Source organism: Diabrotica virgifera, chromosome 5, assembly GCF_917563875.1.
Source record: "Diabrotica virgifera virgifera chromosome 5, PGI_DIABVI_V3a".
Classification (NCBI taxonomy): Eukaryota; Metazoa; Arthropoda; class Insecta; order Coleoptera; family Chrysomelidae; genus Diabrotica; species Diabrotica virgifera.
The window spans coordinates 246339163-246354711 of NC_065447.1; the positions used below are offsets into that span (position 1 = coordinate 246339163).

Below are 15549 nucleotides of genomic sequence, written 5' to 3' on the forward strand. Positions count from 1 at the left end.
TTTTGTCGTGTATCGAAAAACCTTGTTCTTCGGTCGACTATAGTTGGAACATTGAATTCGTGTTTTTGCTTCTGAACCCATCGCTTAGTGAAATCGATTTTGATTAAGTAAATATATTTGATTTGGATATTTTGCAAACCTAAAAATAATTTGTTTGGATTTAGTTTAATAAAATTTTAGTAATTGTTGAAAAAATATATACACCTAACTACTATTCTTGACATATTTTGGGTTTTGTTCCATTTTATTTCTTCATCATTGATAATTTTTTGAAAGAATTTCAATATTTATTATTAAACATGCCTAAAAGTCAAAACGAACTAAAATTGGAGCGATTATGCTCTAAACGTGAAACTATCTTTCGTAGGGCTCAATTATGTTACGATGCCGGGTCGGCCTTAGAAAAAGATCCAGAAAATGCCTCAAAAATGCGTAACTTTGCAGTTAGATATAGTACTTTCGAAAAAACTCTATCAGAATATGAGGAAATTGTTCAAGATATCGTTATATTAAAACAAGAGATGGAGCCAGATGCTGGCGTTGCATACCATACGCATTTAGATGCATTTTATGATCTCTACTCCAATATTGAATATTTAGCTTCATTATTAATAAATAAACCTGCTGTTTTGAGTAATAATCCCAATAGTACTAATAATTCTACTATTAAAATGCCCAAATTTGAATTAGTTAAGTTTGATGGTGAAGATATATCTCTGTGGCCTGTTTTCTATGAAAATTTCAAACAATTTGTTCATAACAAAATAGAATATCCCAAGTCCGATAAGCTACAGTATTTGTTGAGTTGTATTTCCGGGAAAGCCTTGAAAAGCTGTAGCTCAATAGAACCCATTCCTAATAATTATGACATTATTTGGAATATGCTTGTTGAAAGATATAATGATAAAAATATTTGTTTAATCTCTATATGGATCGAATTGTTAATTTTCGCGGTTTGCAATCTAATAATCCATCATATTTGGAAATATTTTTGGAAAAGTTTGATACTAATGTTTCTGCACTAAAACGATTAAATCTCGATAATTTAGATGATCATATTTTAACTTATTTAGCTATGTTAAAATTACCACAAGATACCATAGATTCATTTGATTTAATAAGAAATAATAATGATTTACCCGCTTATGATGATTTATTGAAATTTTTACGCCAACGTAGTAAATCTCTTATTAAAAATGATAGATCAAGGAATTCCAAAAATAATTTTTCGTTTCAAAAACCGAACAAATCGTTTCATTTGCAAGAACAGAATACGTATTCCTCCATAGATTGTGTTGTTTGTAAAAAAGGCCCACATTTAATTAAAGACTGTAAGCACTTTTTAGGGCTACCATTTGAATCCAGATTTAAATTAGTGAAGGAAAATAATTTATGTTTAAATTGTTTTTCTTCAAAGCATCGAGTATCCAATTGTCCGTCAAAATTTTCTTGTGTTGTGTGCAAAGCTAGGCACCATTCCAAGTTGCATAAGCCAAATACTACTCGGCCTAATGAGAATGTTCCATTTCCCTCCACTAGTACTGAGCCTACCTCTGGTTCTTCTGATAATCCTTCTAGTTTACATGTCCGCCATTCTAAAAATATCCCAAATGAATCAGAATCGAGTTCTGTTAGTCTGTTTGGGACAATAATGGTTAAAGTTGTTGATAAATGGGGTAGTGCTCACAAGGTTAGATTTTTGTTAGATAGTGGTTCTTCTGCTAATTTTCTTACTTTTGATTGTTCCCGAAAATTAGGCCTAAGTTATTCGAAATTAAATTTGACAGTTTCTGGTATAGGAGGATCAACCACCCCGATAGTAGGTAAAACCAACATTGTTATCTTTTCCCATTTTGATAAAAAAATACAATATCCTATAGAAGTGTTGCTTATAGACACAATCTCTAATAAGTTGCCAGATCAACCAGTTGACAAAGACTGTATTAACAGTATAGAACACTTGAAATTAGCTGACCCGAATTTCTTTTTTCCTGGCAAGATAGATGGTATTTTAGGCTTATCTGTCTTTTCAAATATCATTGGTTGTAATAGAGTGTCATGCGAAGATTCTCTATCAGCTATTGAGACTAGTTTAGGTTATGTAGTCATGGGCTCAGCTGCACCAAATTTTGAAAAAATCCACACATATTTGTCTTTCGTCTGTAACCCTTTGTTGAATTTAGATTCCTTGGTCGAAAGAATGTATGAATTAGAGGATTTGCCCACTGTTACTAATAGTTCATCAGAAGATGAAATTTGTGAAAATTTATTTTTAGAAAATGTATGTAGAGATGCAGATGGTAGATACACAGTTTCATTGCCGTTCCAAAATGATCCTAATGTACTGGGTGATTCTTTTGTTCTTGCTAAAAATAGATTGTTGTCCTTAGAAAATCGCCTAGCACCAAACCCAGAACTTAGAAAACTTTACTGTGATATCTTTCAAGACTATTTAGACCAAAAGCACATGAGTTTAGTTCCCATTCAAACCATTGATTCGTTGTCGTATTATATTCCCCATCATTGTGTTTTTAAATCAGATAGCCCTTCCACTCCTTGTAGAATAGTCTTTGATGCCTCTATGAAAACTAGTAAAGGACCGTCATTAAATGAAATTCTTTATAAAGGTCCAAAATTACAAAATAATCCTACCACAATATTGTTGAATTTTCGTCTTTTTCCAATCGCAATTGTCGCTGATTTGAAACAAATGTATAGGCAGGTTAAAGTGGTTGAATCTCATTGTTCGTTTCAAAGAGTTTTGTGGAGATTCGATACCAATGATCCTATTTCTATTTTCCAATTAAATACTTTAACTTTTGGAGTAAAAGCCTCACCATATCTTAGTCTCAGGGTAATAAAACAATTATGTAATGACGAATCTAAAAGTTTTCCTGGTGCTATCATCCCAATTTTAAGAGATATGTATGTAGACGATTTTATTAGCAGTTTTCCAAATGTTTCTGAAGCTATAGTTACACACACTCAGTTAGTGAATTTGTTTCAAAAAGGTGGTTTTAAATTAACCAAATGGATGTCGAACTCGAACGATCTACTATCGACAATCCCCGAACCCCTTCAATTGGTCAAAACCAAACAATTTGATAAGTCAGTCTCCAAAGTGTTAGGATTGCAATGGGAAGAAAAATGTGACAATTTTAGTTTTGGGTTAGAAATACCCTCATCGACCCGTTGTACAAAAAGAAACATGCTCTCACTTGTTGCTCGTATGTTTGATCCCTTGGGATTCCTATCTCCTATAACCCTCTTGCTTAAAATTTGGATAAAGAAACTTTGGACTCTAAAGGTAGATTGGGATAGTACCGTACCAAAAGAAATCGAAATAGCATGGGAAAAGTTTCAAAATGAATTTCATGTCCTATACAAAATACAAATTCCACGCCATATAGCAGTTACACCTAATTCGTCGTTGTCTTTTGTAGGATTTTCAGACGCAAGTGCTGCTGGATACGCAGCCATTGTTTATTCCAGGGTTGTTAATTGTACAGGTCAAGTTAAAATTACTTTACTGTACTCTCAATCTAAAGTATCTCCAATGTCTAAAATAACTCTTCCTCGATTAGAGCTTTGTGGAGCGCTTCTTCTCTCAAAGCTTCTTTCACATGCTATTGAAACTTATTCTCCTAGACATAATATTGATAAAATTTTTGCCTTAAGTGATTCCATGATTGTATTAAATTGGATAAAGTCCTCAGAGAAAAATCTCAAAATATTTGTTCAAAATAGAGTTGTTACAATTCATAAGATGGTTCCGTCAGAGTATTGGTTTTTTGTTCCTGGAAAGGAAAATGTTGTTGATTGCGCCTCTCGAGGTTTGTTTCCTTCTTCGTTAGTCAACCATTCCACATGGTTTACTGGTCCAAATTGGTTACTGTTGGAGCCAGAATATTGGCCTATTCAGTCTGTCAACGGACAGGAAATTATGATTTGTGATTCTGAATATAGATCACAAACCTTCTTTGGTAATGTCACTCGTGTAATTTCTCCGCTGTATACTCTTATTGAATATTTTTCCAGTTGGTCGAAACTTTTAAATTCCACAGTATACGTATTGAGATTTCTTAGAAAATTGTCTTTAAATAAACGGATATCTCTATTTGATTTAAAAATTGCAGAAATTGAATTAATTCGAGCTGTCCAGCAAAAGCATTTTTCTGAAGAATATAAAGCCCTTTCTCAAAATCTCGTTGTAAAATCTTCCATACGTCGTTTGAATCCATTTATTGAAAATGGAATAATTAGAGTAGGTGGACGTTTGTCCAACTCCCAATGTAGTTTTGAACAAAAACATCCGATTTTGTTGCCCAAAGCCGATCCTTTAACCATTTTGTTAATAGATTATTTCCATAAATTGCATTTACATGCTGGAGCGTATTTGTTGCAAAATCTTCTGAGAACAAATTATTGGATACTATCTAGTCGTCAGGCCATCAGAAATAGAATTTGGAGATGTAATCGTTGTTTTCGTCTTAATCCTAAACCTACCTATCCTATGATGGCTGACTTACCCGCCGTAAGAGTCAATCAGGCAAAAGCCTTTTTACACACTGGTGTAGATTATACTGGTGCGTTTTCCATTACTATAGGAAAATATCGTGGCGTAAAAACTCAAAAGGCTTACGTATGTTTGTTTGTTTGTCTAAGTACGAAAGCCATACATCTTGAATTAGCCTCCTCGCTCTCTACAGATTGTTTCTTAGCCACTTTCAAAAGATTTTTATCTCGTCGTGGAAATTGTAAGGTTTTATATTCAGATAATGGCACAAATTTTGTGGGTGCCAAGAGAGTCCTCGATGAAATATATCAATTAACTACTTCAAAAACTTATAAAGATGCATTCCAACAGGAACTTAATAATACCAAAATTTCTTGGAAAATGAACGTACCTGATGGCAGTCACTTCGGTGGTATTTGGGAAAGCAATATAAAAAGTGTAAAACTTCATTTAAATAGAGTTGTGGGGAATCAAATCCTTACTTACGAAGAATTTTTAACTGTTCTGACACAAATCGAATGTCTTTTGAATTCGCGTCCTCTTTGTGTTCAAAGTAACGACCCTGAAAATCCAGTCGCGCTGACTCCATCGCATTTTTTATGTACAGAACCTTTAGTGTCATTACCCTCGATGGATATTGATCTTGATAAAAATATGAGTACTTTGAAAAGATATAAATTATTAGATTGCATTGTTCAACATTATTGGAAAAGATGGCATTCAGAATATTTGTCTTCTATGCAGTCTCGTTTAAAATGGAACACTAACTCGAACCCTCCCAAAGAGGGAATAGTAGTTATAATAAAAAATGAAACTATCCCACCTTTACAGTGGCCTCTGGCAGTCATAGAGACTTTGTATCCTGGAAAAGATGGGATTGTTCGAATCGTAAAAGTGCGAACCAAGCACGGTAGTTACATGCGCCCAGTCGTTAAACTGTGTCCTCTATCCAGTCAATAAACTGGAGAGGATTTTTTTATTTTATTTGATAGTTAAAATTTTAGTTTAGGGTGATGGGTTCATGTGCAGACTTAGCATATTAAAATTAAATTAGTTTTCGTTGATTTTTCGTTTATTTTAAAAATAAACTCGGGGGGGCAGGATGTTTTGGCCTCATTAAATTTATTTCATTCGAAGTACCTGGCCTATTTTCTTGCCCAGATATTGTACTAAATTTTTTGTTTTCTCTTTAATTACCTTTCGTTAGTACTAACTAGTCGTGGTCGTCAGTAAGTAAGAACAAATTGAATTGTTAAGTCGTTTCCTGTAGTTATCAAGTGTCGCCAAAAAACGCCGGTTTCAGTTATAGTAAAAAATAAATTAACCCTTTCTCCCTCCTTCCTTCACCTTACTAATAACTGAAGACTTCTCGACCTACCAGTTAAAATAAGGTAAGAATTTTTTTGTTATTATTTCCATACAGTCCGCTTTAAATTCGATTGCGTAATAGACCAGCATAGCCCAATCGCCACCCCAGTGACAATGACATTAGCGAATTTTGTTTATGTTAATTGGAATTTATAACTTATAATATTGTTTTTGTTTTTCAAGTTATATTGTGTTAAATACGTTATAACATATTATGTATAGTTATATTATTATATTATATATGGTTAAATGTAAATAGACATTATAACTACTTAGGTATAATATATATGAAATAGGTCCACCGACAACAGCCATTTCCTATTTATTAGATTCACTGACAGTAGGTAAAAATTTAAGCTTATAATTTTTCGGAAACGAATAGAACAAATATTGACTATTTCTAGTTGTATTTTTACAATAAATAAGAATTTAGTAATAGTAGGCAACCAATTATTCAGCCACGTACTAGGGGTAAATAGCATTTAGGTATTTTTTTAAATTATTATAATTTAAATCTCGAGTAGTTGATAATTAAATTTTTTACTAATTAAAATAAAAAAATGGTCGTAGAAAAAGTATAGTATTCTACTCGCATGTAAAGGCTATTACTCACTCTGATGAATTACGACACTCGCCTACGGCTCGTGTCGCAAACTTCATCATCGTGAGTAATAGCCATCATTACATGCTCGTTGAATAATATACTATTAATAAGAAAATATTTACATAATCTATATATTGCATACGTTTCATATTAATTACTGTATGCATCCACACAATATAATGTAATTTGGTTTTTTAATAAATACGTTACGCTATTCTATTATTGACATTAAAAGACCAAAAAATATATACATATACATAATATTAACATAGTACTTATGTACTATTATTACGTATATTCGGTAGGTACACTTATTACGGCTAGCCACCAATGATCAGTTATTAGAATATCCCGGTTATAAAAATATTTTTGCTTGGCACGAAGGCTATTCCAATAAGCGGGTTCGACTGTACTTGAAATAATCAAAAATACGTTCAAAAGTACATAGTTCTGCGATTTAAATATATTATTCTTAAAATGTACAGTCAGAACATACAGAATCATTTTGGTTTAGCTGCCTTTAACTGCCTATGCATTGCTTGCAGTGGTTTGAATACAGAAGTGTGAAATGTCGCATATTACATGACTTTGGCGATTGTTGCGTATTTATGGGCGGTTGTACCTAAATAATAGGTTCTAAGTGTATTTAAAAAAGAAAAGTACCTATTATTAATCAACAACATCAAAAGTCCCTTATAATATAAAATTTCAAAAAAATTTGCGTTTAAAATAAAATTTTTTTCGGCCCTTTGTTTTTCAAAAAAATAATAGTAGATTTGTACTCAGCGACCTTAAACTTACAAATTTGACCATGCTGGATCCGGCATTTTGATTTTCAATTCCCATAAAAGAAGTCAAATTCGTAATTAGCGATGCCAAAAGCCCTTCAGTACTAAAGTAGTTCCGAAGTGTATGAACAATATATATATGCTTTTTAAAGTTTTCTGACCACCTTTTCGGCATTTGGAACCACAGTGCGGCGGGAGAAGGTTCCACAATAGGAAGACAATCAGTGGAAAGATCACAAAAACATTGTAACTTACTGGAGGCACATTGAAAAAATACACAGAGTCATGTCTACATAAAGATCTTGAAGATGGGAGTTGATTTAAAAAACCTTTTCTGGTTGACAAAGAATTCGACAGACCCTGATGTACATTTAAAATATAAAGAAGACAAAAAGAAATATACTCATAAAATTCAGGAAGCAAAAAAGCACTGGTTCCAGAATGTTTTTCATAACAAAAATAACCATCAAAAGCAAAAATTTATTTGGAAAACAGTTAATATAAAAACTGGAAAAAAAGGACAGTATAACAACATAGAAAAAATCGAGCACTCAGGAAGTTTTATAAACGATAAAAAAGAGATGGCAAATGCTTTCGGCGTATTCTTTACATCATTTTCAAAAAATGCATTAAATACCAAATATGGGGATTCACAATTTAAAAACTATACGACTTTAAATGTTGGCCAAACATTCTACTTCTATCCTATAGACTACAGCGATGTTGCTGAAGCTGTTTCATCCTTAAAAAATGTAAATTCAGTGGGTATTGATTGCATTTCCACAAAGCTAATTAAACATATGAGCGTATACATTATTCAACCGTTAACTGATTTAATAAATAAATCTGTGGAGATGGGTGTTTTTCCCACTGATTTAAAAGTTGGTATAGTTTCCCCAATATTTAAAAAAGGAAACACAACTATGTTAGAAAATTATAGACCAATTACCGTACCAACTGTCTTGTGTAAGGTTATTGAAAAATGCATTCATAAAAGGATGTTGTCATTTCTTAGTAAATATAACATAATAAGTTCATATCAAAATGGGTTTCTTCCGGGTAAATCAACTGAGAGTGCATCAACAACATTTTTTAAATTCATTTATAATTCATTAGATCAGAAGAAGTTTGTTGGAGCCCTCTTTTTTGATTTAACTAAAGCTTTTGACTCTATAAATTTAAATGTAGCAATTTGTAAACTAAACAGCCTTGGATTTCGAGGTAATTTTTTAAAGTGGTTACAATCATATCTAGAATGTCGACAGATGTATGTCAAAATTGGACATTATCAATCAGATTTGTATGACGTTGATCTTGGCGTTCCACAAGGATCAATACTGGGTCCTTTGTTATTTCTTTGTTATATCAATGATATGCCCAAATATATGAGTACGGAAAATATTTTTTTATATGCTGATGACACGACTTTAGCGACATCTGCAGAAAATGCTGAGGAATTGAGGTTAAAACTCAATACCTTAGCCCATGAGTTTACGTCTTGGTGCGAAAAAAACTCCTTAATAGTAAATTCGAGTAAAACAGTATGTATGCAATTTTATATAAAAACTCCAATTAAGGAAAACTTCTCTATCAAAGTCGACAACGATTTTATCACTTTATCTGATACTACAAAGTTTTTAGGACTACATCTTAACAGTAATATGAGCTGGGAGGCACATATTAATCATGTATGTTGGAAAATTAGTTCTGGATACTATGCTCTTTTGCAACTTAAATACTTATTCACAACGGAACAGATACTTAATGTTTATTACGCTATCATCTATTCACATTTGTCATACAATATTGTTCTATGGGGCAGTGCAACAAATGTCTCAAAAGTTTTTATAGCCCAAAAACGCATAATCCGCTTGATTTTTAATTTACCATATGGACATACGTGTAGAGACCATTTTAGAAAATACCAAATACTTACTGTTCCCTCAATTTTTATATACAGATGTATTCTGTACACAAAAGCTAATATTAATTCATTGACATCAAATTCAGATGTACACAATTATCGTACTAGACAAAAAGATTTCTTTAGGGCTCCTAAACATTACACTTCCATGTTTGAAAAAAGCCCTGAATATAGCGGCATAAGGTTTTTTAATCAGCTCCCATCCAAAATAAAAAGTGAGGCAGATGATGTTAGAATATTTAAGAATAAATTGAAGACTTACCTCATTGAGTCATGTTTTTATAGTGTCTCGGAATTTATGTCTTAGTATGTTGTTTCTATGTTTATGTGTATGTTTATATTGTATAGGTAGTCTTTAACTTTTCTATTTTTTAAATGTCTATATTCTTTACTTTGACATGTCCTATATTATGTAAATAATCTGTAAGGATGAATAAAGTATTATTATTATTATTATTATTAAAAAGAAGAAGAGTATATTTTTATTGGTATATTTAATTGAAGATATGCCTTCACATTGAGTAAACATTATTGAGTAACTTTATATCCAATTTTCGTGTCTCATAAATTACAAAATCATAGTGTAAAGTTTTAAAATTTTCCTAAAGATAATAATTATGAAACAGCATGACCAACGAAGACAAAGTTTTCAGTAGATAACTTGGAGCACATATTCAGACACTACTTCAGATGATAATGGAAGGTAACGCCAACAATTCACTACCATTTTGATAACAAACTATACATACCTTTGAATTCCCGTAAACTCTAGAGGAAATACCGAATTATACAAGCAATTCGAGATATAAATTAACATCCATTCAACTTCCTTTAACTGCACTGTATACAATGATAATAGGAATTTACGGTTGAGCATCGTAAGACTATGTCAACAATGTACAATGTAGATTAGTTTGTTAGAAGTAAAATGCATACTAATGCATATTATGCTAAAATTGTTGCATTCAAACACTAGACTGATTGTTTATATTTATTTCTTTAATTTGTATGTATCAAAAACACAGAATCACTTGGTTTAACTTTAAAAAGGATATACTGAAAAAAGCAAGCAAGACTACAAAGAACTAGAAAAAGAAACACCCACTATCAGTTGCCACGTATAAATGGAATCTGCTTTCTAAAACGCGCAAAAAGTAAAAAAAATGTACAAATATAAAATTACAGAAGAGTTCCTCTAGAAGAATAGTGATCCTAAAATTACTGGATCTATATCAAAGACAAAAAATCGGGACAAAATCTAGCCTACGTAAGACTATAAGACACCGATGTCCACAAACCGTAAGCCATGGTTAACTGATGAAACCTAAATTTTGAGTCAAAATTAGTTTATTTCCGTTAACATTTAGTAACCGTATCTTTCCATCACTTATCCATGATTCCTGCTAGCTCGCTGAAAAGGTAGTAAGGCTTCCGTTGAAGCCTTTTGAGCTCTTCCTCTGACTCCTTGTCAACCCGGAGACTACCATGCAATCCTCCGTCGGGGATTTTTGTAATTTCTCCCACCTGTATAGTTTAGACTGCCCTTCGGCCTCTTGCTGTTTGGAAGTAATGGTTGCAGGCTTTGGATCCCCAATATTCCCCACCTCTTTTGTTTTGCCCTCTTCCAACGAGATAATGTTGCTTGAAAAGATAATAAGGCTGCTGTTGCGACCTTTTGAGCTCTTCCTTTGACTCCTTATCAACCCGGAGGGTGCCAATGGGATATTCAGATCCTTCCGATGGTTTGGTCACGTCAGACATAGAAATTAAAACTATGTGTAATAAAATATTACATTATTACCGAGGGCAGAAAGTCCCTTAGAATAAACAAAAAGTTTCTGTTAAATGGTATGCCTATTTGAAATTAAGAATCATACTAGATTTTCTCCTTTTCACCCCTATGACTTATTAAAATAATCATTATAGAGGTTCTCAGGGACTTCAGACCCTCGATAATACGGTAATATTTTATTTTGCATTTAAATTTTCAAAAATAATAATTAGCTTTCTCAGGATTCTACCGAATTTTCACGATAATAGACACACAAAAACTTCCTTCTAATACGGACTACACTTGAAAACGAAATGCAATTATTATTCGGCACTTCGGTAACACAGAGAATCTAGGGGTATCATGATAAGGAAAAGCCGTTAACTTTCAAATGGTCAACCAAAACATTTATTGTCTCAACAACTACGATTATTGTCACAATGCACGCATTGATTGTCGGTATTAAATGCAGTAGTAGATTGATTAATGCATTCGTTGTCACAACAATAAATTTACATATATTCAATAATCATATATTACTCTATATTAACAACATTTGTACATTGTTTTAATGAAATCTGTACGTTGTCACGATAAACCAAGGTAATTGCTTGTCATCTACGAAATCAAGAACGTGAGTTGCTGCCAGAATTAACAGTATTTATTAAATATACGAAACTAAGTTATTGGCTGAATAAATTGAGTGTTATTGATTAATGTACTCTAGCTATTCTCACAATTATTATTCAATCATTGTGACAATAACCAAATACATTCGTCAATGTCTAAAAGTTCATTGAAACAACAAATTAAATTGTTGTGACAACGAAATACTATTCAGTAATCACTGTTAATCAATATTACGAACTAATTTTTTTTGAGTGTAGCTATTAGAAATTGATGTACAGAGGACTTGAAAAAGAAAAGTTTAGGTGCAGACAACACGATGGACAGAGAAGAGTGGTGAAGAAGAGTAAGAAACATTTTTAGCCTCATTTTTAGCCTCTGGAAAATATATCAGCACGCGCATGGAACTGGGAGTTCTTCAGTCTTAACGACCTTCCACTCCGTCTTTTTTTCCAAAAAGTTGTTTGTAGTCTTAAAGGACTCTTCGTCAGCACATATCAAGCCCTATTGCGCATCCATGAGTCAGCTACCATCGTAAAGAGTTGCGCAAGAAGCCTTGTAAGTTTACTTAGGGCCTATTTTACTGTCCCAACGTCATTATGAGACACAGATATGTCTGGGTATTCTTAGGGAATGAGTGCTGTCTTTATTAAAGTAAGAGCATCTTTGTGGTTGCCGTTAAACCCTTTAGAAGAAGCAGCAACAGCGCTGGCTTTTTTTTGTTCATTTTTCCTTGGGAGTGCTTCTATCAGACACAATCCACTTAACAGCATGTATGACTCGGCATTCCCTAGAGGTCACCAATTGGCGGACCGCGGTCCGCATTCGGACTGTAGGCTATTTTTGTGTAGACCGCCATTAAATTCAGAATATAGTGTTTGACAATTATTTTGAAAATGTTTGGCCATGAAATTGTGTACTATGTTTGGCGCAACTTATGTGTGCGAAGCCGTCTTTTCAAGAATAAACTTTATTAAAAATCGTTACAGATCTCAGCTAACCGGTGTATATCTCAACCCCCTAATGAGTTTAGTTGCACTAAACTCACTCCAAACTTCAGACAAGTTGTACATAATAAAAAATGTCATTTTTCTTACCGATAATTTAATTTTGTAAAGAGTTTTTCCCTTATACTTAAACTGTAATGTAAAATGCTGTGCATTTTAGAGTGCATGAGATTTTTTATTGAAAATAGACATGTATCTCATTCTTATGGGAGGAGCATCTTAAAACAAAATTATAGTGAGAATTGTCCTCCCCATAAAAATTTTGTGGAGGTTTTGTTCCCTTAAACCCCCCAAACTTTTATGTACGTTCCAATTAATTCATTATTGTGATACCATTAGTTAAACACAACGTTTTTAAAACTTTTTTGCCTCTTAGTATTTTTTCTATAAGCGAGTTTTTATCGAGATGCGGCTTCTTTTTTAATATATTTACATATAAATTTTATGGGGGTTTTGTTCCTTTAAACCCTCCAAATTTTTGTGTACTTTCCAATTAAACTATTATTGTGGTACCATTAGTTAAACACAGTGTTTTTAAAATTTTTTTGCCTCTTAGTCTTTTTTTGATAAGTCACCTTTTATCGAGATGTGGCTTCTTTTTCAAAATATACCCAAAAATGAACATTACAAATAAATTTTCAGATTCTAACAGGTCTCTATAATCGTATTTAACCATATACAAATATTTGGTGGATTCGACAAATATTCAAAATATCTCGGTAAACACTGGCTTATCGAAAAAGTACTAAGAGGCAAAAAAGTTTTAAAAACACTGTGTTTAACTAGTGGTGCCACAAAAATAATTTAATTGCAACGTACACAAAGTTTGGGGGGTTTAAGGGAACAAAACCCCCATAAAATTTTTATGGGGCGCACAAATTTCACTTTAATTATTTTTTAAGATGTTGCTGCGATAAGAATGCCACATGTTAATTTTCAATAAAAAATCTCTAAGAGTTTTCGATATATGAAAGAAAATCGATTTTCATTTTGTAACTTCAAAGGGCTGTAACTTTTTTTGTGTGCACTACTGTATATAGGTAAGTGAGGTTCAATCAACCTATTTTTGACCCCAGAATCTGTGGTATTATTTATGATCAATATTTTCGGGACACCCTGTATAATAATACCAAAACAATACACAATAAATAAATTCATCTTCTTCATTCAAAAAAGATCTGTAATTTTTCTCAAAAGTTGATAGATTTCGAGTTTTAAACGATTTAAAATCTGAAAAATGCGAAAATACGCATTTTCGAGGCTTGAAAACTCATATGTATATTATTAATTTTCATGTTGCCAAGTACCCAAATTGAAGTATATACATTCAATTTAAAGATTCTAACGAGTAATCGGCGCTTATTTCAATATAGACCGTTGTTTTTAATTGTTAATTATCCGCCTCATGGTGCGTCTCTGTCGCACTTATACATATTATACGTACTTATGCGAAGAATTCCCAATAAATATTTGGCATTTATAAAAATTTTATAATTTATGATTAACGTAGTTTTTGAAGTTATACTTCTTTACCGGCGATAGAGGGTAAATTTTTATATCGGAAAACCTAGCGACCGGGCGCATGCGCATTATAACTTTGTTCTGATTGGATGTTCAAATGACATGTCAAAAATTATTCAATATGGTGGCTGTGGCACAGCTGTAGTTAGATTATTTATGGTTGTTGCGTTTTAAAATTTGTGTGAAAAGAAACAACAAACAAAAGTTAGTTAATAGTTATACTGCCTTTTTAAATAGTTTTCATATACCTATATTTTTGGACTTTTGGACTATTTTGGACAAGGAAAACTCATTCTAATTTGGTAACCCAAGTAGCAATTTTACGACCTGCAACCAATTTTGTCTTAATGGGACGTTAAATTTAAGGACAAAATTGGTTCAGAATAAGCCTTAACCAAGGACAACGTCTGTTTTTCCTATGGACCAACGTTGCTGCTAATAAGTCATATAATCTGATGACCAACCGACATCGGGAATAACGACGTCAATTATTAGGATAAGGTTTGACGTTAAGCTGACGTCGGTCTTAACCTATCTGTACTATAAGTGCAATTAAGTGGCATACATCAACGACTACTCAACGTCGGGAATTACAACGTATTTTTTAGGATAGATGCCAACGTTCACAGGACGTTGGTGTTTTATCGAGTATGGTAGAGGTATTTTTCGGGAAGACGACAACGACAATCCAACGTTGAGAATACCAACGTTAATTATTAGGTTAAGGTTTAACGTTAAGCTGACGTCGGGTATAACCTCTATACTACAATGTAATTTACTGGAAGACATTTAACGACTGCTCAACGTCGGGGATTACAGAGTATTTATTAGTATCGAACCCAACGTTCAGGAGACGTCGGGTGTTTTCTCAGTAGGTATATGGTAGATTGCTGCGTGTACTTGCGGGAAGGTGAGAACGACAATACAACGTAGGTAATAACAACGTAATACTTAAGTAAAGTTGTATACGTTAACCTGAGTCAAAGTTTTTTTATAAGATACCTGTAATTTACTAAAAAACGTCGACGACTTCCAACGTCGTAAAGTAAATTTTCGACAATTGGTTGTTTAGTTTCCAACTAAAAAACGACGTAAAAATTTGCTCTTGCTGATTAGGGCCTATCTGACTTGACTTGTATGACTATAATATGACAGATATTACATTGCATAACATAACCTTACTTTTTTACACTTGGTTTTTCTAGTTTTTCTATAAACAGTATATTAACAATAACAATTTATTGAATGAAAAACCTATATAGTTAAACAATATATAGTTGTTATTTGAGAAAAAGAATGTCTCAAAATGAAGGGGAAATGCATGGAAAAAAGAAATCAAAAGCTTTTAGACATTCAACATCCTTTTACAGACAAAAAGCTAAACTTTTGAAAATGGCACATACAGAACCTGAACAGCTAATTA

The 15549-nt window shown here is 32.7% G+C and overlaps 1 protein-coding gene across 1 annotated transcript in view; it reads left to right on the forward strand.

The window, feature by feature from the left end:
- The first annotated feature begins 299 nt into the window (after positions 1 to 299).
- The window catches only part of LOC126885601 (uncharacterized), a 29787-nt gene continuing 14537 nt past the window's right edge, over positions 300 to 15549 (forward strand). Inside the window, exons 1-2 of the mRNA XM_050652203.1 lie at positions 300 to 702; positions 3012 to 3983. Of these exons, the coding sequence (XP_050508160.1) occupies positions 300 to 702; positions 3012 to 3983 (1375 nt within the window). The remainder of the gene's footprint in view (positions 703 to 3011; positions 3984 to 15549) is intronic.